This window comes from Dermacentor albipictus, chromosome 6, assembly GCF_038994185.2.
Source record: "Dermacentor albipictus isolate Rhodes 1998 colony chromosome 6, USDA_Dalb.pri_finalv2, whole genome shotgun sequence".
Taxonomy (NCBI): Eukaryota; Metazoa; Arthropoda; class Arachnida; order Ixodida; family Ixodidae; genus Dermacentor; species Dermacentor albipictus.
Genome location: NC_091826.1, coordinates 104,377,748 through 104,400,790, shown reverse-complemented (window position 1 = coordinate 104,400,790; position 23,043 = coordinate 104,377,748). Strand labels below are relative to the sequence as shown.

Sequence of the window (23,043 nt, the reverse complement as noted above, 5' to 3'; positions counted from 1 at the left end):
TTTGATTTTTTAAAATTAGAATGTGCTTAGTGTCGGATAATCCTACCCGTGGCATCAGCCTTGCCTACCTTCTGCAGCTCTTGGAGAAAAACCACGTGTGTCACCGGGTCTTTCTTCTTGGCCAGCACTTGCTCCAACTGCTGAATCTGTACAAGCACGCACACATACAAGGGACATTCAGGCATTCGTCACAGCCTAGTGCAGTGAGTGAGCACAATGTGTGTTATAATGTGAAAAAACAAAAGGAAATAACATAAACAAAAAAAACATACGTAACAACTGAGAATCTCCTCCTGTAAGCTATGCTCCACTGCATACAGTAGATAGGTTAATCTCTCATAAGATTAACTTCTACTTGATTAAGCAAAAGCATTGCTATTGCAATGCTGTTGCTTTTGCTTGATCGCTTGCATTCTGCCCCAGCAATCACTCACTATTTTTCTTCCTCAGCTCCGTGACATTTATATGTTGCCAAACAGTGCTAACTTATGGGATTTCATATCTAGAAGCCACACTATCAGCTATGAGGAACAGTGAACAAAGGGTCACTAGTTACTAAATAATTTTCATAGATACTTCTAGCAAGCCTCTCAGCATATGGCGGTGTTTCTTGGTGGTGGTGGTAACAGTAACTTGACTTGCATCGTCTGCCCACAAGTGCACACACTGCAACACCGTAACCCTGACCTGACAGCAGGCTTGGCACACGCTGTCCACCAGTCGGTCCATGCTGGTCCATAGGGCTGCCCGGAATGCAGCACTGCTTCCAGTGACCGGCATGGCTGCTCGGCCAGGACCTGCATGGAATAGACACCAGTGCTAACACTATGATTGATTGATTGATTGATTGATTGGACAGGCAGATGACATTACTGCACATTACGTCAGCCTCATGAATGCAATTTTTGCAACGAGAACAGCGCCCTGCAATGAAAAAGGCGCCCTACGACTTCTGCAGCGCATCCGCACGCGTGCATGGAGAATATGCAACGCCAACAAGGAATCTGCCATGGGAGTGTTTGCCAAGAAGAAGGCGCTGGCTGAAAAGCTGGCTCACAGCTGCAGAGGCCGCTGTCGTCGCTGCTAGGCCGCCGCGGCATCAAACAAAAATAACACTTTTGTCGCGTGAAGTGAAAAAATGCTGCATGTCTTTGCCTTTTCATCGCACTCTCTACAAGTTCCATTCTTAACAGGTAAGTGGGCGATCTCATGCTATTTTGGTTAAGCAGTACTTCTGTTTAGTGCGTACTTTTTCCGAGCTCCGGCCAACTACAGTTTACCGAGGTTTCACTGTAGTTATTGCAAGACAGAATCATACAATTTTAATTTTTAAGTGAGCGCAACATCACATCAATAGGAGTGAATTGCAGATGTTGAAAACAGTAGAATTATGATGAGTGATTCACTTTCGGGTACACAATCGCTTATGCACAATTATGTGTTCCTGGAGCAGTGCGAAGTCCGATGCTATCATGCGAAGCCACAAAAGCGATTGTACCACCGAAAGCGAAAAACTGACAACGCCGTCCCAGAGTTTCAAGTTAAGGCCATTAGCTGTGAGTTCTTGCCTCTGTTCCCAAAGGAAGCGGCCGCCTGCTGGTCCAAGCTTCCAACGGAGAGGGCCTGCTGCACAGAGTCGCGAAGGCGCTCCAGCGTGGAGCGCACGAGCTGTAGCACGCGCGGCTGGAGCAGCTGCAGGTGGAACAACACCTGCAGCGCCGTCCCCACCTGAGCCTGGTTCTGCAAATGCGACAAGGGCACGACCGCGTCACCACGTTTCGAGCGCGTGGCATCACGACTTTACGGATACAATGTATCCAGCCCACAGCAACCGCCATTTTTATTCTAACAACTTCAGAGGAAGCCTTAGCTTGAGGCCAACTCCAATGCCGCTTGTTCAAACATGCATAAAATGTAGAAATGTTTTTATGAAATAACCCCTGAACCAATTTGAATGAAATTTGTTGCACATGAGGTAAATAGCTAACTCTAGTGACTGTAGGAAGCAAATTTTTCATTTAAGACCTGGAATTTGTAATAAATTTTTTAAAATTGGTGAGACTAAAAGAAATGGAAGCCTAAAGTTTACAAATCTGAAACTCTATATCAAAGTGGACAAAATTAATACATCAACTTTGTCCACTTTCAATGCATTATTAGGAGCAGTTAACAAAATTTTGATAGTGTTTTTTATTGACAAGTTACGAAACTGTACACTTGCTAGTATTGTTTTTCTAAATTCTGCAATTTTAGGAATTTTTACTAAATAAAAGTGACAGCCTAAATTGAAAATCTGCTTCCTATAGTCACTGGAGTTTAAGTTTTTTCTTAAATGCTACAAGCCTTATCAAAGTCTCTGCAGCAGTTGCCAAGAAAGACTATTTCTCCATTCCCATATGAATATTTAAATAGGAAGCCTTAAACTAAAGCTTCCTCTTAAAATGAGGATCCTGCACGAGAATTATGAGCTCAAATAGCTGGTTTACATAAACATGGCAAATAGCATAGATTAGAAGGCAAGTGGCATACAAATAGGACATATGAAGGCAACAGATAATGAAGCCATGGAAAACATAGGCAAAATTACTTGTTGCTCCTAACGGAAGTGAAGAAATGATAAGGCAAGGGGAAATGAAAGTGGGAAAAAAAAAATAATAATAATTTGCCGCCAGTGGTAGATGAACGTATGTGCTGCATTATGAAGACCAAAAAGTGCGGTCTTGTTGCCGAAATTTAGTGATAACCAGTGTTGCCATTTTAGCAATCTTGTTGCTAGATTTAGTGACTTTCATCTCTGTTTAGTGACAAATTTTGCAATTTAGCTACCATCAAATTTTTAGTGACTTCATAGTTAGGAAACCTGCTTCAAAAAGAGCCCTTTAGAACACACTTTATTATTCAGAAGCTACATGTGAGCAGCCAATATTGGCTGTATGACACATAGGCTGTGTGACCATGATGAAGCAATGGCAACACGGTTCAGTGTGCTCACAAAATACATGTTTATCAAATTTTTTTATGACGCCAATTTGAATGGATTTTAATGCTCAGAGTTCTGCACTCTCCCTAAATACGTTTGATTGGTGGGTGTTTACAAATTTTACTGTGATATTTACAATGTAGCGGGCGAATAATAAGATAAATTGACAGTATAGAGGCATATACATGCGAGCATCTGGGCTCGTGCAGGTGAAACTGAACACAACGCTTCCTTATCGCATGATTTTGGACAAGTCAGTACTAGTCAGACACAGCCTTTGTGGGGTCTGATGTGGGATTCTCACACCGTACTCTTGGGACAAAGGAACGACAACACAGTAGTGCAAACAATCACAAGGGCATTTACTGCACCTTTCATACATCAATGCCTGCTAGCCGAGTTGCTATCCACAAACATGCCGATGGGCGCGCGACAAATCTAGAAGTCTGACTCACCGCGACCGGAAGCGAGCGAATATGTTCGCCCCATGCTGGATCCCAACGCCTGGTCGTTCACGTGTATAGTCACGCGAATCGTGGCGCGTTCGAAGGCGGCCACGCGAGGCGATCTCGCAGAAGCATGGGTGGCCACGCGCACGCGGGAGACGTCCCCGCCGCGCGCCGACCCGCCGGGAAAGAGGGCCGCTGCACGTGTGGCACGGCACGTCCGTCCCGCTCGCTGTCTCGAACCCCAGAGAGAGCGTCTTCTCTCGCCCGCACCCAACTAACCCCGCAGCAGCGCAACACTAGCGCCATCTCTCGGACTGCGCTTCAAACACATCGACCGCGCTGACGTCACGCAGGCCATGCGGCGAAGCGGGACCACAGGAGACGCGCTATGCGGGAAAAACATCAGGGGAGGCGCGAGGGTCGCGCATCCCCACACCTTCAAGTGTACCAAGGAGCGGAAGCGCAATATCTGACCCGCACAACAATCGCAAAACTGTCATGGCAGCGTTAGCATGTGACCCTGTGCGTCTTGCGGAATTTCGCTATTCTTTCCGGAGCACTGAAAACTATAAAAGTGCTCAGGGATAATGTGGACAAAGTGCCTTTGCATGTTAGGAAAATCTGATTTCTCGTCTTCAACTGAATCTTGCTACATTTTAAACTGCACAATCTGAGAGTAAATTATGAATTTCAGCTGTCATTATCCATTGTTACGTAAGCATAATAGCAAAGTAAAAGCCCACTACACACTGCTGGTAAAAATGCTGCGTACTCTTGAAATGATGAGGAGTAGTCGAACAAGTTGCTTTAAGCCAACCTTTCGTGAAGGGGACTTGTCTTTGTTGTCGAAACATTGGCTTAAAGCAACATTCCTTGTTCGACTACTCTTCGTCACGTAAAATTTCCATCTTCCTTTGAACTTATATGACTACTGTTGACTCACACAGGGCCTAGACAACTGTGAGATGATCTGATAAATGATTTATACCATGTCAGCATATATTAACCTATTCCTAAAAGCCTACATTACCTCAAATTTATTCAAAAGATTTAGTGGCAATTTTAACGACTCTGCAGCAAAATTTCGTGCAAGTTTACCGACCTTCTACTCTCACTTTAGTGACATGCTTCAGAAATGAAGATTAATTACTAAAATTTTACATTTGTCTCTTTATTACAATGTGCACTGTGTATGCAAAATTTTAGCCCCTTCTGCCAAGAAGCAATAAAGTTAGTTCTGATCCCCTCCTCCTCCCTTAAAGAGCCCCTGACCAGGTCTGGCCATTTTGAGCTGACAGGCACAGAGCGTAGATTGAGCGATAACAATCATGTCTGCAAAGTATTACATCCCTACACACCGCGGAAAGTATCTTAAATTTCAAACCGATTTCCATTTTTCCTTCTTCTTGCGGCCGCCGAGCTCCAAGCTGGAAGATCATCATATTCATACAAAATCAGTTTAGGGTAAAGTCTACACGGCATGAAACCGTATATTTGGTCACCAACCCTCTAATTCAACAAGACTGTTCTTTAAATTAATTTTTTTACGACTGCTTGATAGTTCGTAAAATTCTAAGGCATTTTTTTGCGTAAGCAAAATCTGTCGGCGACAACTCATTTGTATAAAAAGTATAACGGTTAGAATAGGCAGCAAATCGCCGAAGCATTGACATTGTCCTTGTCCACAAGGTACTAGTATTGCGGCAAACATCATGTGGCCTAAACAAATATAGTATTTGCTAAATATATGTAAAGAATTTCAAGTGTGCCAAAATTAAAAACAAGTAAGAGTATGAACTGCTTCGAACCGAGATCAACAGCAACGCGAGGAAAATGAAAGCTTCTGCTAGGGTCACTCTACTTCTGCAAACAAAGCTTCCATTGAAGTTGCCTGTGGGGCCACCTCTTCAATACGACACTAGCTGCATCAGAGGAGTGGCCGAGTAAGCCCACTGCCTCCTTCTACTACACTGTAAGCCTGGAGTAGCTGTCACTAGACCTAGTGGCGCTGTAGCCCGTCGCAACTTCTTTCAATTCTGGCATCGTAACAGGAGTGGGTGGAGCTGTTCTCTTGATGGCTGTATGGGGCATGTCCTCCGTTGGCCCTGTAATTGAGGCAGCTCTAGTAACATAGTGTTTCTTTTTGACCAAAAAGGGCATTCGGCGCTGCCACCTATGCACAGTGCACGCAGTAGCGAAACTTCTGAAGCTTGGTCAGTTTTATCTTTTGTGCGTTTGAGAACGCATGCTTGGCAGTTTACAATAGTTCTACTTTCACAGTACCTCGTATGTTCATGGTTCCAAGAGCTCGGCGTATAGTAGACGCATTACCAAAGTAAATGGCAACTTGTGAAACGGGCGGCGACGAGCAAGGTGAGCCAAGTAAAAAGGAACCAATTTACTTTGTCATTGAACAAAACATATAAAGATGTGAACAGAAACGTGCACAAAGCTCTGCGACCCCGCGGAGCATAATGTTGTCAGTGCATAACAATTTTAGGGATCTTTTTATGCAATGTAGGGAATTTTCGGTGTCGATTTAGGGATAATACAGCACACTGAATTAACAACACTGCACTCACACAACTGCGGATGACAGCGCGAACGGACAAGCCCTCACATGGACAATAGCGGTGGAGCAAACGCGACTGAGCCAAAAATCCAAACGGGGATTTGGCTCACTGCCGTATCACGAAGCACTTGGCGCAGACCGAGAAAGCCCCAAGCGAACGGGTGACAAATGAGTTTGTCGGCACCGGGTGCACTATTTGCTAGCTACTAAACACAAAATGACAACCCATAAAGTGGAGAATGGGCGACCATGAAAAGGGGAGGAAGGGTGCTTCAACATGCAGGGGTGAGGAGAGAGCGGGGTTCCCTATGAGGTTATGAAACCTTCAATGGTGGAAAACCTTATTCCTTGAGGCACGGCTACACGGCAGTGTGGTGAAGCCATGCCCCGCTCCCATCTCCCATGAAGCCACATTTCAAGGCGAAATCCACATATAACCTAAATAACTTCACTGTTCACACATATAACATATACACATATAATGTATAACTTCACGGCTGAATCTTTTGAAATTTTGGTGCAGCTCATACGCACAAAAATACAGTAGGTTGTAAAAGCTATAGAACAACCCCTGCAAAGAGCGTTTTTACACACACTAGAGGTGCCGGGGGGGGGGGGGGGGGGAGACCGAATTCATCTTGCAATAAACCAGATAATATACATACTACCAAGAAGCAAAAGTTTGGAGACCACAACAGCTGCAAAAAACACTTGATTTTATTCTATCACGACCCTCTAACGCAGAACTGTGACCTGCACTGCACTGGCTGAATGTGCACACATGCATTGCCCCACTGAATATAAGGCTACATGTCAAGGCTGCGGAAAAAGAAAATGTTTATACAGCACCTTCAGTCTCCGCGCTTTTGCTTGCGATTTACCAGCACCTATTTTTTTTCAATGCCAGCCAGACACAGCCAATCCAACCTTTCACAACCCTCTCCTATCGTCCTTTCCTACTCTCCCCTGTCGACTAGTATTCGCGCCTGCTGTACCGTCATGGGGGAGAGTACCATCTGGGTGGTGCCTTATAGTGGAAGTCGGAGGAAGACTGACACACGCGTAATAACCTGACACCTGACAGACGCAGGTATGGAGCGTCTACCACTTCTGATCGGGAACGGCAGCAGTGCATGCTCAGACGCCTGCATTTAGCTGCGCCTGCAAACAGGCGCAGCTAAATTAGTCGTACCATCTGGGTAGCATCACATCGTGACAACTCACTGAGGTGAGGTGCACCAACGGCTCCCGTTGGGGAGTGAGCGATTGCACTGGCATCGAAAACATAGAGGAGGCATTGCATTTACATGTACATCTCCCTCATCAGCCTACAACAGCCAGCTTACACAAAAGCCCTCCGCATTGGAGAAAAGTGCTCTGGGCGTCACTGACACTGAGGCGAGAGGCTGATGATTAACACAGATTACATAAAAACATTGAGATTCTGTGGAACTCTGTATGGATTGAAACGCATACAGTTTCAATGCATACGGCAGCAGAACATCTTGGCCGTTCAGCCACCACACTGGGTTGCACATGACAGAACAAAAACTCGAATCTCATGGGCACATAAGGAAGGGAAAACCAAAAGTGGCAGTACATATCAGAAGTGATTAACAGTGCCAGTGCTGCATAGTCATCTCTTCTTTGTTTCTTTTCACGCTGCTGTTTTTTTCCTTACCAGTTAACAGTCGTACAACAAGCAGTGTCACTGAAGCCAACTGTTTTGACTTTAGCGACATTCCTTGTAATTTTAATTCTTGCAGTTTACATTTCTTGTAATTCTACCATGGTTAATCCCTTCAAGCCTCCACCTTTCTGTTAACCACTTCAAGCCTCCGTCTTTCTGTGAACCCCTCTCCTGCTTCGAACACACACCTGGGACTCCGTGCCTTTCTCAAGCATGCGCTCTGCCTGCCTCTCCAACTCTTGCCGAGCGCTTTCCAGCACAGCAAGCTCCTCCTGTACCACCTCCACGCCGCTTAGGTCCACGCCTTCAAGCAGCTGGTCTGCAATTTTATAATATCAATATTATTACTAAAAATAATACAGTAGACAGCACTGTTTGTGTCCAGCTGATCCAATTTTGCCTCGAGGTCACTGCACGCAAAATTGAGTCAGCACACACATTTTTTGCATAATGTAATGAATTTTCTGTGTAATGCCAAGAACAAGTTATGCGTTTCGAATTGGCTGTGTTGGTTGTTCGTGTGTAACAAGCCATGTGTCAGAAATGCCAGTATGCATGTGTAAGAAGGAGAAGGGGCTATTTTCTAAACGTCTACTTCATATTACCAATATTTCTCCAAGTGATAAAGCGCTGCCTCAGAATTGTGAAAAAGAAAAAAAAATCTGTAACTTTGACCATCACCCATTTCAACTGCTGAATCCCCCACCTCAAAAAGGTAGTTGGTCAACTGGATCTTTTTAGGTGCCCATCCCCCCCCCCCCCCCCTCTCTACCTTCAATACACCAAGGGGAGATCCCCAGACAGGTAAGACACATTTTTCTAAAAGCTTGCCCTGCGCGCTGTCTTTTCAGCGAGGCATATCAACTTTATTAAAGATGGTTTACCTTTAGTTATAGTGCAAAAGCTGCAACAAACTTGGCATAGGGAATACTGGCAAGTGTTTTTAGATCGCAATGACTTCTTCAGTGATTGTGGTGTTGCTGATAAAGCCTGCTTTCACAAACTTGTCCGCATAAACTCGCTTGACCCAAGTTTTATATCTGGTATCCTTTCACCATCGGATGACTTCGAACAGATAGTTCAAAGGATTATGAGCGAAAATGTTTTGCAAACGGGTATGTAATTTGAACAGATCTTCATGGTGTTTGTCATTCTAGCTTCAAGTGCAAACCGCTGCTCACTTCACTTTGTAGTCATAGTTAGGAAGTGATCCTATGCAGAAAAGGTGCTCTCTTGAGTGCATTGAATCATTACCTCTCTCACTAGTATTACTGCATGATAATATGGGGAAACACAACAGTGTCAAGCTTACAGAAACTTTTCGTCATTAAAAAAATTAATCATTTCATCCAATAGAAAATTTCTTGTTTTTAGGACACGCAGAACCACTCTTTCAGAAACTTAAATTATGAAATTTCACAATATATGCAAGCACAAATTATTGAGAGCCTACAGAAACACCACATTAGGTAGAGCGGAACTATTGGAAGAATTCATATGTCTTAGGAAGAGTACAATTTCCTATTCTTTCAGGTGTCAACCGCCATAATATTGACGCATGTTTTCTATGCAGACAACAATGACGATGGGGGCATTAACAGACTCTGTCTAGTGCATCAGTAAGATTGGGCGAGGATGAAGAAGACGTGTCTCTGCTCTGTTTGTTTTTGAACAGGTTGTCCTGTTGTTCTTGAAGAACGTCTCCCTGTCTTCTATCCACATTTTACCGTGACGATATGTTCACTTATCACATACCCATTATGGGAAACTTGAATATGTACTGGCAACCACACTAAATTATGTGTGGTTGCCAGAAAGATGTCGACGTTAAACGTCGACATTAGTAACAAAAACTTATTCGAGCTGTTTGTGAAATTGTTTCTAGAACTGCTCATGGGTTTAATGTACATTGAAACATGAATATTGTCATTGTTTTTGTAACTATGTATAATGGTATTGTATGATTGTTCCTATATTTGCTATGTTCGTATAACTGAACCATATAACAAATTATCGTGTCAATGCTGCTGTACGGGCGGTTAGAGCTTTATCAGTTGCGCAGATGCAGCTTTTCTTCTATGGCCTCCTATTTTCACAATAACAATGTATCGTCTATGGTGAAAATGAAATGTGTGTGAATTATGGATTGATTAACCATCACGCCAATGAAGGGGCATTAGTACTTTGACACATTTCAATAGTCTACAATGACCAACATACTTAATGCATGGAGGATCAAAAAAGAACACCAATTTTTGTAAGATATGTTTAGGACCTGCGTACTTCAGCAGAATGCTAACAAATATCTCCATGTACGACTCAACGGTGCATTACTTTTAATCGTACCAAGCTAACCAATGCACATTTGAATTAAAGCTTTCACACAAGCAAACATTTCCTTGAGGAACCATAGAGTCTTTTTAAGCAATGTTCTAATGCATCTAAACATGCCATTCATCTCCATGCCATTCTTTATATGAACAGAGTGGCCATAAATATGAGGTGAAATGCTCACTAAATCGAGCGCACTCTTTACGCGGCACTTGATTTCGCGATTTGATACGAAAGCCGTCATGCTGTGTCCATATATCTATTCAGATGAAATGACGGCCAGATGCCAGGAGTTCCACATATGTCAGTGACACCGCTTCACGTTGCAGCCACGACGGCAGACTTAGCCACAGTATTTAAACCGGGCTTACCTGCTTCGCTGAGACTCTGGGCAGCTTTGGTGATATCCTTGGTGCCGCCCTGCAGCTGTGCCCGCAGGCGTTTGACGATCTGGAACAGCCGTCCCATCCGTCGAATCATGTCACAGGTTTGTTGCAACCTGGCAAGCATGGCCGTCTGGGTCCAGCTCTTGTTGTAAGGTTCAACGATTTTGCTCTGGAGCCTGAAATTGGACGGTAAATGCATGTCTGCACATCGCATCACTAAAGTGCACAGGCTCGCATCACCTTTCAGACGTCGCCTGCAGGTTCTGAATAGAGGCGCACATCGTCTGCAAGGCACCTTCCAAGGTTTCAATCCCGGACGCTTGAGCCAAAAGGTCCTCATAATGAGCAGACACCTGTGAGTTCATTAAATAGCTCATGGTGTTCCGGTACTCGGAGAAAATATCACATGTCCTATTGAGAATGCTCCTTTCGTTGATATCAACATACAATCTTGACACACGTTACCTGGCTATGTAGTTCCTTGTCCAAGAGAGAAATGCCAGTAGCAAGTTTTGAGAGATGTTGAGAGATGGCGAGGTCCTGAATAGCGTTGCATGCGACAGCTTTCGCATCGAAGTCGTCGTGCAGGAACTGCTTGTAAACGGCTGCGCGAAATAAAGAACGACTGTCACAACTACACGCTGTCCCATGGTACTGCTCAAACTTCTAGGAAACCGCAAAGTGAGGACTTTAGCAAAAGTAATGGGGGCTGAAAGCCGGCCTTACCGTCGTCAGCGAACTGCTCAAGAACGCCCGACGTGTCTTCCGCCATGTTTGTTTACATCCTGGCATCAACAGGGGATAAGCGGCAGCGCGCAGCTGAGAGCGAGCGATACGTACCGCAGGATCATGCGTGCTTCCCTGCATCGTGGTGGACTCTGTCAGTAGAAGCGGGTGTTCAAAAACTGTTTTCAAAATGAATGAACAACCAGCGGAGTGGGAAAAACCGTTGGACCTGCTGAATAGTGGCCCCATGATCAAGATTTGTGCTCCGATGGTTCGCTACTCCAAGTAAGTGATTCAACACGCGCCATGTGATATGTCTTACGCATAGGGTCTTACGGATCTCGCCGCTTCTTTCTCCAAAGGCAAGCTTTCCGTCATCTGGTGCGGAAGTACGGCGTCGACATTGCCTACACGCCGATGATCGTGTCCGACTCATTCGTCAGGTCGCAAAAGGCAAGGGACGCAGAGTTCACTACTGGCCAAGGTAAGGAGTTGCTGCATCTAGAGGTTGATTCATTGAAGGTAAAGTGGTGGTGCTGTTACCGTAAAGTGGTGGTGCTGTTACCGGCAGGTGATCGACCATTGATTGTGCAGTTCGCCGCAAACAACGCTACCGATCTGGCAAATGCGGCAGAACTTGTATATAGGTGAGAAGACCCGATTTTCTTATCCTTAACGGCAAGTTAATGAACGTGTCACCTTGTTTTAGGTACTCCGACGGTGTCGACCTTAACTGTGGGTGCCCGCAGAGGTATGTCACTGCTGTCTATTTCTCTGCACGTAGTACCATGGCGACTAAGGACATTTTTTTTTTCTGTTTGTACCCGTATGTGTGTTCTTCAATGCGAGGCGGAGGAAGTGAAAAAGTACATGGTTTGAACAGTGGTCTTAGGTTTTTCATGTTCGGATTTGAACCAGGGGCCACATCATTTTACAATATCTAAGCAAACAGTCGCACCATATGTGAGATGCGTGTGCTTCTTGCGTTGCCAAGCCTTACTTGGAACGACTTCACTGGAATGTCTGGTGGTATCAGTGCTGTAGAAGTAATTTACTCTCATATAACAGATGGGCCATTGCAGAGGGGTACGGAGCGCACCTTTTAAGCCATCCCGAGCTTGTAAGAGACATGGTTTATCAGACCAGGAACCGTCTTAGCGATTCCAACTTTTCAACATCGGTGAAGATTCGAATATGCAGCGACCTCAGGTAACCAGTGCCATTAGTGTATGCATGCACTGGAGATCTTATGCTCAAAACTGTTTTCACTACAGAAAAACGGTGGACTTCTGTCAGAAGCTGGAAGCAGCAGGCGTATCTTTCATAACTGTGCATGGTCGCACCAAGGACCAGCGTAGTGAGCCCGTCAACATAGATGCCATTCGGACTGTGAAGGACTCGTTACAAATTCCTGTTGTTGCCAATGGTGATGTGACCAGTAAGAGAAAGGCTGAGGACATCTGCCAGGCAACCGGAGTCAATGGTAGGTTCACCTTAGTTACTGTTACATTCCTTGCGACGCCTGTTTCAAAATTGACATGCAGACCTCTAAAAGATAATTCAATCTTTCTCATGCAGGTGTCATGGCAGCACGAGGAATGCTCGACAATCCTGCCATGTTCTCTGGTTTCAAACATACGCCAGCACAGTGTGTTCAAGACTGGCTTCAGTTGAGCGCAGAGCTGGGATGTCCGCTGACACAATTCCACCATCACCTCATGTTCATGCTTGACCGTGTACTATCTCGCAGCGAAAAAAGGATATTCAACGCTCTCACAAGTTACTCTGCAATCGTGGACTACCTTCATACTGCACATTCAGTCGACTTATATGAACACAGAGGCAGGGTTCTTTTGTGAACGCTTACATTTATTGAGTGATCATGACCATGGTTCAAGCTGACTTAAGAACACACAATGTGCATTCAGGTTGTTGTTCGGACTGGAGGAGACACCAATATGACGCCATCTCCACGTACAAACAGCATAGGAATGGACCTCCTGGTACTCTGCATAAATATGGCATAATGAAACAGTTCTCACGTAGCATGTACATATACAGAACCAACGTTTTCATTGAGAATTTGGAGCTACTGCTTTGTCCCTGCTCACATTTTGCAACAAACAGCATGTTCGGTCCGCATCGTTAAATAGAAACACGTAGCATCGTTGCTTGCCAAGTGTTTTACCAAGTGTTTTATAAAACGATTCGAACCGAAGAAGAGGAGACCTAGTTACGAAATTTGCGAGAGAACAAGGCGGCGGTAAGCGCAAGATCTTTTAAAATAAATGTTTCCTTAAAAGCACATGTGTGTACAGCTCCATCCACAAGTGCATGAAGAAAAAAAGAAAAGATTACCTTGTACACTTCCTCGTAGGTTTCCTCGTCAATTTCCACGCTGGTCACAGTCTCCTCTACATCGCCCAGGATCATGTTCAGATGCTGATCGTACGCCTGAAAACGTACAACCCTTATAATATGCTGGCTCGTTAACTTCACAGCGGGTGCTTCAAAAAAAAAAAAAACGCTGAAACTGATGTACTCACGTGCAATCTACCGCGCAATTCCCGCTCGTTCCTCATCTTCACATAGATTTTCTCATCCAAGCTCAGCCGGATCAGGTCGAGCGGCTCCTCCACCGCAGTTGCGGGAGTCTGAAATGACAGACACGCGCATATGTACGTACACAGCGTATTCCTAACAACGAAGCAAACATTCGTGTGTCATGTTTTTTTAAGCTTACGGTCTCTTTCAACCTACCTGTTCAGCGTCGTCAGCCATCTGTCTGTCGTACGGCGAGCGTTGCGCGGTTTGCCGGAAGCTGCTCCAAAAATCCACAAAATGCCACTTCCGGTTTTTATCCGTGCGGGTGTTCTAGCCAGGTGCCAAGTTTAGCCAATGGCTTAGCCAAGTTGCGACACGAGCGCCCACCAAACTTGAGCGGCAGTTGCGCGCAACGGCGAAAAGGACGCAAAACTAAAAGCGAATATCGCTAAAAACAGGGGCAACCCAACCGCGTAATCGCGCCAGTGTCGTTGACTGCGTGCTTTGGCTGTGCCGATTTTTTTCCGTGCGCGTGTGCTCGTGGACAGCTGAAAGAAATGTCGACGTGGATTTGGTCACATGCCCGCAGTCTGTGATTCGATTTGAAGCCGATTCGAGGTGAGTGGTGCGCCGTGCGCGCTGTGAAGGAAAAGTGCAGCGCCTATGGTCGAGAACCCAGCCACTGAGTGCGAGCGGTCGGCTGTCGTCCTATCAACTTTGTCCAATGGGGCGGTCAGTGCTCCTGTGATTGGCTTGGGGCCCGAAAGAAATGTTCCCATCAAGGCACCGACTGATTGGCCGCCGGCGGATTTGAAACACGCGACACGCGGTCGCCGCTACTTTCGAGCACGCGCTACTGACGAAGCGCTGGTCGTGACGAAGTTTTCGTGGCAGCCGAGCGTGGACCGTGACCGCGGTGGTGCCCGATTAGGCTTAGACCAGCTAGCGGCCAGCGGTTGGCGCTGGCCCGACGATGATGTCTCCCTGTATGGAGATAAGCAACGCCGAGGACGTAGTTAGAGATAAGGGAGCGCGCATACATTGGCGACGCAGCAGCTGTTCGCTACCACGATCTGTTAATTTTCAGAGAGAGTCCAAGCTACCAGACGAAATTTTTTTTTTTTTTTCGATGAGCAGCCAGAATCTTGCTATTTATCACTCGCCTGTCACCGCACACTTCTGCAAGACTGCGCGAGGTCCATTAGAAACTTGATTAACATGTTTTTTTTTCTTTTTAAATGTGTAAGCATATCTATGCTTGCCCAACGAGAAAACCGTCCCGTAAGATGATCGCGTTCGAGATAGAGGCCGTAGCAGCGAGCGAATTCACGTTTGCGCTGCATCTCGCGTCAACGCCAACGAAAGGGCAAGAACACAGCGCTCACGGAGCTCTCGGCACACGCCTAAGAAAAAAGTTTATCACCACCACCCCCACTCTCCCTGCCACTTTCGCAGATCGCTTTCTAGATACGGGCGCGCGCGTCTTTCTTCAACGCTAATTAAGCGGTCAGCATACATCCTATTGTTTGTGCAGACACGATAAGAAATTCAATTTCTTTGTGAGATTCATCAATACATTTACTAATCCTCTTGAGATTGTACTGCAGGTTACATGAATCAAACCGCTTTTCCCTTTCCACTGATGCCTTGCTTCATGGTGTACCAGCTTGTGCCGTTGTGTCTCTTGAGTAGACTTCCTGCCACATATGCTAAAGGTGCCCTTTGAGCTGTCGAAATGTCATAAAACATAAATTTTATGAGGCAGGATGTCAGAGAAAGTAGTTGTGCTTTCTTACACAACCTATTGAACAATCTCAAGAGGATTGGCGAATGCACAAGTCTCAGTGACAAACTTTTGGCACTACTTGTTAAGTCTTCATGCAATAGTTAACCCTGGCAGATAATGCAACAATGCACAAGAGTCAATATGCTGCATGTGAGTGCAGCAACTTGTTTATTCGATACCTCTGATGTGTGGAAAGTGATACATCAGCGACAAACTAAGCGAGGGCAACGTTAAAGTAGCTGAGCTCGCTACGTCTGAAAATTTTACCTTCCATTGTTGCAAGTGCAAATGTAACCGTGCATTTTCCTAGCATAAGACACTGTTTAAGCACCCGGATAAAATGAGACAAGCATTAGAAGCATTTGAGATACTCAAGAAATAATTGTGCCAGTCATCCTTATCTTTATCTCAAAGATAAAGAAATTGAGTTTTTTGCCCTTACTGTAACATTGAAATGCACGTATGATGAGAATGCCATGGGTACCTTTTCATTTCGTTTTTTGTGGCCACCTTACATTGTTAGTCTTGTTCTTAATCTGTGTATGAAAAAGCAAGTGTGTCATTAAATGCATTCAGTTGTTGATCTGTGCCGTGTCTGCGTACCCCTTCTTGTTTCATCCCATCTGGTAAAGCTGTTTTTCACTTGGATCATAAACCAACTAGCCAGACAGTTAATCTTCAATTACGTCTCTGATTTCAGTTGTAATTTTCACCTGTATGCTGGCCACAATCTGGTTTATATGCAATGGAAGTACTCCTACATGTCATGCTTTACACTAAATAATTTAGAGTTTCGCTCAAGTTTTCTTGTTCAGAGAGGGAGTGTCAGGCACACCTCGGAAATTGATTTTTTTTTTTTTAACGAAAGTATGCTGTGCATTCACTTGTATCACTTCATCCGTGAATCAGAGGGCGCGTCCGGATGTCCTGACACCTTAAAGTTTGTGTCTACAGTGCCAGAGCTTACAGTGCCTGTCGAACTCATGAAGTCCTTCTTCCCAGCTGTTATTGTTTTTTCGCTCTAGAGAGACAAATAAGGTTTAAAGACTATTGAAGAGAACCCGCCAGCACATAACAATGCATCATCATTCAGCGTCTCAACGTCGTCGCCGCCCCCCCCCCCCCCCCCCCCCTCTGAGAAAATCCTGATTACATCTTCTCAATTTCTGGTGCAGGGCAGCATGTCTGATTCGCAAGCATACACTAATGCCTCTGGCCAATCTGAGGCCCAACAGGCATTGGAATACTTCTGGCCACGCGTCATGGAGGAAACGAGAAACCTGGGTGTGGTAAGTATCCTCCAATATTTTCATGTCTGGACAAAGTGCTCCAGTATGTGCTGGAAAGAGGAGACATGTAATTAAGGATGCTTTCAACATTATGATATGTATGACGTGCAGCCTTGTCTTGGTGTTATGGAGTGTAAAATCGAGTGAAAAAAGTATCTAGTAAGAAATCTGTGCAAGTAGAGTTTCCTATTGTTTAAAGGGCCCCTCACCAGGCCCCATAGCAAATTTCGGCTATATGCTGGAAATTGTTACGTGTCCTCTAGGGAGTGTTCTGCCGGAAAAATGTTTCAAGTCGGCTCATTAATAGTCGAGATAGAAATATTTCAGTGCTGCGAACCCATGATTTCAGGAGGTAGGCTCCACTGCATAGCGAGGATCCCTCTCCACTTGCCCTCTCTAGCCTTTGCAAGCGAAATTCCTTCCCTGCATTCTCCCATGCCGGACCTTGAGGATTGCGTGACACATATGTCATGGGCCCCGCCTTCACTTTTTTTTTCTCCTCGCTTTTTTTTTTTTTTTTTCGTTGATGTGCACTTCCGCTGGCGGCGTTGTGTGCGAGCTGTTGTTGTTTCGCGCAGCGCACGATTTTGCACACTGTGTACAAGGACACACGACTAGCAGTATAATTCAGTGCTACACAAAAACTGAGGCGGATCGCAGAGCATGATAACGCACTGGAACACGGTAGAAAATGGCATAGTTTTGGTACCTGCCCACGTGACTGCATGACCATGGGAACAAGCAGACGAAGCAGAAGTACATCTCTCTTGATTCAGTGCAAAGTAGAACAAAAAACACGCAGACATTCCGTTTGTGTGTTTTATTATTTCTCTAAACTTCAGTTCGTAAATTCATGCAACAGATCACACAAATAACAGATAGTGCCTTGAATAATTCTAGAAGTCACGTGTCACCACAAGTGACGTCACACTGCGGACTCGAGTATGTAGGTGCAGGGACCTGAGTGCATCATCCTCCAGCTTGGAGTGCAGCGGCCACGAAGAGATGGAAAAACAATGTTCGGTTTGAAATTTCAGATCTTTCCGCGGCGTAATACTTTGAGATGTAATACTTCTCAGACACGATCATTATCACGCAATGTGTGCTCTGCGCTTGTCAGCTCGATATGGCCAGACCTGGTGAGGCGCCCTTTAAGTGCAAAATATTGACATTGGGTCATGCTGCTTATCTGCTGAAAGCCAAACTGAAGGTAGTTTAGGGTATGTGTGTTTGCATGTGTGTGCAACTGGAATAAATAAAACTGCAACAATTGGTAGCACCTCCTTTCAACCTGAAGAGCAGACACCTAAACCAACGTTTAAACAACCAGTTCACATTGTCTGGTTATTGACCTTTATCCTTTCCTGCCAACATGGCCAGCCAGAGATTCATGTCTGTTGCAAGAAAACTACATGAAGTTTTGTTATCTTGGTTATGTTAATGTGCAACCTGAAATACCTTGTTGCTGCACAAGAACAGTGAGAAGACATAGGACACGTATACAGTTTAGAACCCTTAAAACCATAATCATCATGAAAATATCATAGTGGATAATAAATTGAAATATACTAGGTGTATGCATCATTAAACAGCAATATATGTTTTCTTGTTGGCTGTTCCTTTGCATGTACTTATTAAAGTGGTGAAATTTGTTACCATTATTGCTGGCCTTATGAAACTGTTCTGCATGGTTTTGCATTCTGCCAAGAAAAGGCTACATTGAAATTCCTGTTACTATAACATATGAGCATCTCACTGTCCTGTCAGAACAAAGTTGATATTAAAAAGAGGAGACTTTCTCTTGTGCACTTATATCTAGCACCTGATGCCTCGACTCCGCCGTATTTTTCAGAATGAATTCAAGAACCAGGAATTGCCACTAGCTCGTATAAAGAAGATAATGAAGCTAGACGAAGATGTTAAGGTGAGTGTCCAAGGTCTAAAATATCAATGGGCACATGCGAGTTTGCACTTTAAGGCATCTTACTGACTGCATCAATCTTTACTGGCAGATGATTAGCGCCGAGGCACCAGTACTTTTTGCCAGGGCTGCTGAAATCTTCATCACCGAGCTCTCACTACGTGCCTGGGTTCACACGGAAGATAACAAGAGACGCACATTGCAGGTAAGGTACACTAAAATATGTGATGCTATTCCTCCTTGGACATCCTTGCTGAGTAAGGACGCTTTGAAAGGAGTACTGACATGATATTTTCTTCTATTATTTCTATTTTTTTTTTCGTTAAACGAACATTCTCGACCTCTAAATTCTACAAATAATAGTACAAGCCTCAGAGCTTAATTCATAATTTCACACACTAACAATTTTTCTACTGCCAGTTTTGGTTTTGTTTCTCAGGAGGATACTGTGTCGTGATGTCATGACACAGCGCGTGGTCATGTGGGAGCAGGACATTGCGGCAGTTTAACACTCACTCCGGCTCACTCTGTGGTCTCATATGGTGCTGCTCGTGGTGAGGACCGGTATAGTAGCGTAGCAAATGACTGAGTCAGTCGGAGCAAGGGTCAAAACGCCGCAATGGCCGGCTCTCACTAGGCCACATATACTGCGTTGTGACGTCACCGCACAGTATAAGCGAAACCGAAACTGGCTGTAGAAAAGTTATTATATTAAATTATGTTGAGGCATGGCAGTATTTTTTTCTAAGGTTTAAATCTACCAGAACTTCGTTTAAAGCAGAAGAAGAGTTGGAAAATATTGTCACTACCACTTTAAAAAGGCCCTGCAACACTTTTCTTTAGCAGGGTAAATAAATCATCTTTGACGCAAGGCAATGCTTCAGTGAACGCTTCAACCAAATGTTACTCACTCTCATGCAGAAGGGTATGTACAGTGTTGCTGTAAAGATTGGTCCTGCTTTCTTACCACCAGGAAAGCGCCTGCCATCAAAACTGCACGTTCATGACGCCAGGGCGCCCTCGTACGACTATTGGCTAGATGTGTGAAACTGTCACGAGCAATAGCATTAACTTTATCAAACGCCACAAAAGTTCCTGCAATGGTAACAATGTTCACAATACTTAACATATCAAAAAATACTATGAGAGATACATTTAAAGTGTCAACATAAAAAATTCAGTTTTGTACTTTTGGTATTCGGCGGCCATCATCTGCTCGAGTGGTGCTGGCTCCTCTGCTGTGCAAGCTCATGTGGTCACTGAAGTTTCGCTGACGCTACCACAGTACACGTCTGCATACTCTTGTACGTCTTTGTGTGTAGAATTTGTGCACATGTGCAGTTGACCCTTGTTATTACGAAATGAGGTATAACAAAGTAATGGATATAAGGAAGTAAGTGAAGTTCCCCTTGAAATCTTCAGTAGAGATTCGTAGTGCAACACATGCAATAATAGATATAAGGAAGCAATAGATATAATGAGGTAAATAATGATAACAAAATAATTCTGGCTCCCTCTTCAACTTTGTTATAACGAGGTTTTACTGCATATAAATAAGATGCGAATGTGATGTTTGTCATTTCCTCAGTTAAAGTTGCGTGAAGCACACTTCACAAGCCGTTTGCTAAAAGTTAACTGCAAAGTGCATGCGATGCTATTGTTCAATTGTTGGCTGCAAAGGGAATGAGATTGATACAAATGAACTGCACCAGTTACTGCAACACACACTGATTCAGCAAGCATGGTTAGAGTGTACCGGACAGCCAGGGTTAGACAGCAAAGAGGCATTTATATTTTTGACTGTAACTGATACTGCGCAGTATGTGTGAGCCATGGAGAAAACTACTCAGTTCCTTTGAGCATGTTAAATGCCAGAGCTAAATCAATAGTGCTCACTGTTGCAGCATGTAAACTCTATATCAACAAAAGTGAGTTGAGGCACAGCACCTAGTTTAGCATGTCTAAGTTGCCAAAACCGGACAGAAGTAGTGGCACTTGCATGAAGATGCGAAACCAAATTTAAGCTGCACCCCACCATGACATTCAGCAGGTCGAGCACTGCGGGTACCGCTCCTCTGTAGCCTCTGCAGTGCAAGTCGTTGAAGAAAGAGTGGAAGCACTGTAGGGGGAGGTAAAGGGTGATTTTTGATTGCCGATAGCTGTGCTTACACTGAGCACATTAAAGTACTTTTTCCTGCTAAATCTTTCTAAACCCTAGTCCCTTCATGAGCATTGCACTTTATGACTTCGATAAAAAGCGCTGCAGGACCCTTTTGAGGGTTTCTGCAGTGTCTTTTCTGAGAGGTTTAAAAAGCTTCTCCTTACAAATATTTTTTAACAAAATGTTTTTTTTTTATGTGAAGGAGTTCTTGGTAAGCAATTCCTGCCACTGCCATGTCCCCACAACCTTCCGTAACATATTCTTGCAGACTATAGTTGGTTCATGGCGCAAGTTAATACATCATGAGCATGTTAATATACCTCTCCATTTCTTCATTTGAAGTGCACTCGAAGTCATGTTGCCAGAAATGGTGGTTGTCGTGGTCTTTCTATGATCGCACCACTCAATCTTTTGTACTGCCTGATCTCAGGAGTGTATTGCACAACACTGTCACGTTGCCCCATTTCGTAGGCCATAGAGTCACAGCGATACGGGTAAAGCCACAAGTTCAGTTTTTTCTTCCTCCACAAGCAGTGCTTAGCAATGGTGTTTAAATATATCCACCGAGTACCTATCGTGTTTACTCCTGCTTAAGAGTAAAGAAAAAGAGAAGTGGCGAGGGTTTTGAAAGCTTGATGGAAAGGGCAGGCAGCCTTTAGAGGGAAATTGTTGGCTCCAAGTGGCATGTACAGGAATAATCATAGACCCAGATAACCATGACAACACTGTCTAGTGACTAAACTGGTTTATTAACCACACTCAAAAACTGTTGCAGGCCTCTTTTCATGTACAGAGCAAATATAGGTTTGTGCCACATTTGCTGCTGGCCACACAGTGTTTTTTGTTGTCTGTGTAAATATCGCTCCACTACAAACATTTCAGAGGAATGACATTGCCATGGCTATCACCAAGTACGACCAGTTCGACTTCCTCATCGACATCGTGCCAAGGGATGAGCTCAAGCCAACCACCAAACGGGCAGAAGAGACGGTGCGGACGACGACCATGCCCACCGACCAGGTCAGTCATGTCGTGTGCAAGTACCTGTCATGCATGTGGTTTAATTCCTCGGCTGAGTGCCACACCTGCCTCAGGAACTGCACCCAAGTTATAGACCGAAATCTTGTTATGCCAAAGCCTTCGTTGTTTGCGTTTATACAAGAAAGAAACTTCTGCACAGAGGGCAAGCCAACTTGTGCCCCTTCGTTGTAAATGTGTGTATGCAGAAAGTGCTGACATAGCAAAGTAACAAGTTCTAAATGTGGTTGCCTGCCATTTGCCTGAGTTTTGCCAAGTGCTTTCTGTGTGCCCTGGTGCAAGTGCTGCAATCTCAAGAAGAGATATTAATTAATTAATTAATTTTCAAATACTGTTGGCCGTCTTGGCCATAACAGGGTGGGTACAGCAAGTTTGCACATAGCGTAAGAAATGTAAACACCTTACAAACGTAAATAGGACATAAAGCAATAAATGTTGGAAATACAATGCAGAACAAATAACGAAATACAAATACAATATTTTGACTAAGAAATACATGTTTGTAACATTGTGACAGTGATATTAGAAGCAGCATAAAAGAAAGACTATTGTATGTATTTTTAGAATAGTGTGACAATGTTTGCACGGCACTACTAAGATTCAATTTCATAAAAGGTTTTTAACGCGTTCCTCAAAGATTTTATACTCGACTGCAAAACAGACACCGGCAAACTGTTCCATTCCTTAATTGTTCGGGGAAAAAATGAATAAGCGTACATGTCCAGATATGCTTTTGGATTTGAGAACATGCAATGATTGCTTGACCTGACGTTTCTAGCCTGCCTGGGAGCAAGATAGGGTGTGGTTTCAAAATTGAAGTGGCCTTTTGATAACAAAAGAAGAAATTTAAGTCTAGCCAACTTCCGCCGTTGAGGCAGTGGAGGCAAATCAAGCAACCGAAGCATTTCGGAAACAGAGTCAGTATGATAATACCAAGAAAGAATGAACCTTGCAGATTTTCTCTGTATCTTCTCAATGCGGTTTATTAATCCTGATTGAAACAGATCCCAAATGACACCATTAAATGACCATTGAAAGTAAAAGCAGCTGGCCAGAATTGTAATAGCATATAGAGCTGCTTGTTTGTGCAACACACAACACAGTGACTGAAAATGAAATGGAGTAGGCTTCCAGTCGATGTTCAGTGTTAGAATAAATGGAAGACATTGT

At 44.3% G+C, this 23,043-nt stretch overlaps 4 protein-coding genes across 7 annotated transcripts in view; 2 read left to right on the top strand and 2 right to left on the bottom strand.

The window, feature by feature from the left end:
- The window catches only part of fws (four way stop), a 57,956-nt gene extending 46,668 nt beyond the window's left edge, over positions 1-11,288 (bottom strand). The window contains exons 1-8 of the mRNA XM_070541185.1: positions 11,135-11,288; positions 10,874-11,013; positions 10,649-10,761; positions 10,394-10,584; positions 7,880-8,010; positions 1,569-1,740; positions 688-797; positions 69-146 (exon numbers count right to left, since the gene is read on the bottom strand). Coding sequence (XP_070397286.1) covers positions 69-146; positions 688-797; positions 1,569-1,740; positions 7,880-8,010; positions 10,394-10,584; positions 10,649-10,761; positions 10,874-11,013; positions 11,135-11,180 — 981 coding nt within the window. The 5' untranslated portion in view covers positions 11,181-11,288. The remainder of the gene's footprint in view (positions 1-68; positions 147-687; positions 798-1,568; positions 1,741-7,879; positions 8,011-10,393; positions 10,585-10,648; positions 10,762-10,873; positions 11,014-11,134) is intronic.
- Positions 11,286-12,993, top strand: Dus4 (Dihydrouridine synthase 4). Of its 2 annotated transcripts, XM_070541189.1 has the most exons (7): positions 11,286-11,419; positions 11,497-11,618; positions 11,706-11,781; positions 11,844-11,885; positions 12,203-12,343; positions 12,409-12,617; positions 12,713-12,993. In XM_070541189.1, the coding sequence occupies exons 1-7, from the start codon at positions 11,325-11,327 to the stop codon at positions 12,991-12,993; spliced, it is 966 nt and encodes a 321-aa protein (XP_070397290.1). In that variant the 5' UTR covers positions 11,286-11,324. The 2 variants fall into 2 exon arrangements, with proteins under 2 accessions (XP_070397290.1, XP_070397291.1); XM_070541190.1 differs by lacking the exon at positions 12,203-12,343.
- LSm3 (U6 snRNA-associated Sm-like protein LSm3) lies at positions 12,983-14,067 on the bottom strand. The gene is made up of 4 exons (XM_070541191.1): positions 13,895-14,067; positions 13,681-13,788; positions 13,493-13,588; positions 12,983-13,142 (listed from the first exon to the last, which is right to left on the bottom strand). The coding sequence occupies exons 1-4, from the start codon at positions 13,913-13,915 to the stop codon at positions 13,059-13,061; spliced, it is 309 nt and encodes a 102-aa protein (XP_070397292.1). The 5' UTR covers positions 13,916-14,067; the 3' UTR covers positions 12,983-13,058.
- Positions 14,068-14,081: 14 nt separating this feature from the next.
- The window catches only part of Nf-YC (nuclear factor Y-box C), a 29,557-nt gene continuing 20,595 nt past the window's right edge, over positions 14,082-23,043 (top strand). Inside the window, exons 1-5 of one of the 3 annotated variants that reach the window (XM_070541187.1) lie at positions 14,082-14,296; positions 16,640-16,753; positions 18,606-18,677; positions 18,766-18,879; positions 21,718-21,855. In XM_070541187.1, the coding sequence (XP_070397288.1) occupies positions 16,646-16,753; positions 18,606-18,677; positions 18,766-18,879; positions 21,718-21,855 (432 nt within the window). In that variant the 5' untranslated portion in view covers positions 14,082-14,296; positions 16,640-16,645. Of the gene's footprint in view, positions 14,411-14,500; positions 14,665-16,639; positions 16,754-18,605; positions 18,678-18,765; positions 18,880-21,717; positions 21,856-23,043 lie in introns of those variants that run through there. The other 2 variants (XM_070541186.1, XM_070541188.1) reach the window with 2 other exon arrangements.

Coding starts and splice junctions, on each gene's coding strand:
- Dus4 (XM_070541189.1), top strand. CDS start 11,325: ATGAATGAACAACCAGCGGAGTGGGAAAAACCGTTGGACCTGCTGAAT. Junction 11,619..11,705: donor AGAGTTCACTACTGGCCAAG/GTAAGGAGTTGC, acceptor TGTTACCGGCAG/GTGATCGACCATTGATTGTG. Junction 11,782..11,843: donor GCGGCAGAACTTGTATATAG/GTGAGAAGACCC, acceptor ACCTTGTTTTAG/GTACTCCGACGGTGTCGACC.
- LSm3 (XM_070541191.1), bottom strand. CDS start 13,915: ATGGCTGACGACGCTGAACAG. Junction 13,789..13,894: donor TGGCTGACGACGCTGAACAG/GTAGGTTGAAAG, acceptor CTGTCATTTCAG/ACTCCCGCAACTGCGGTGGA. Junction 13,143..13,492: donor CCTACGAGGAAGTGTACAAG/GTAATCTTTTCT, acceptor ATATTTATGCAG/AGTACCAGGAGGTCCATTCC.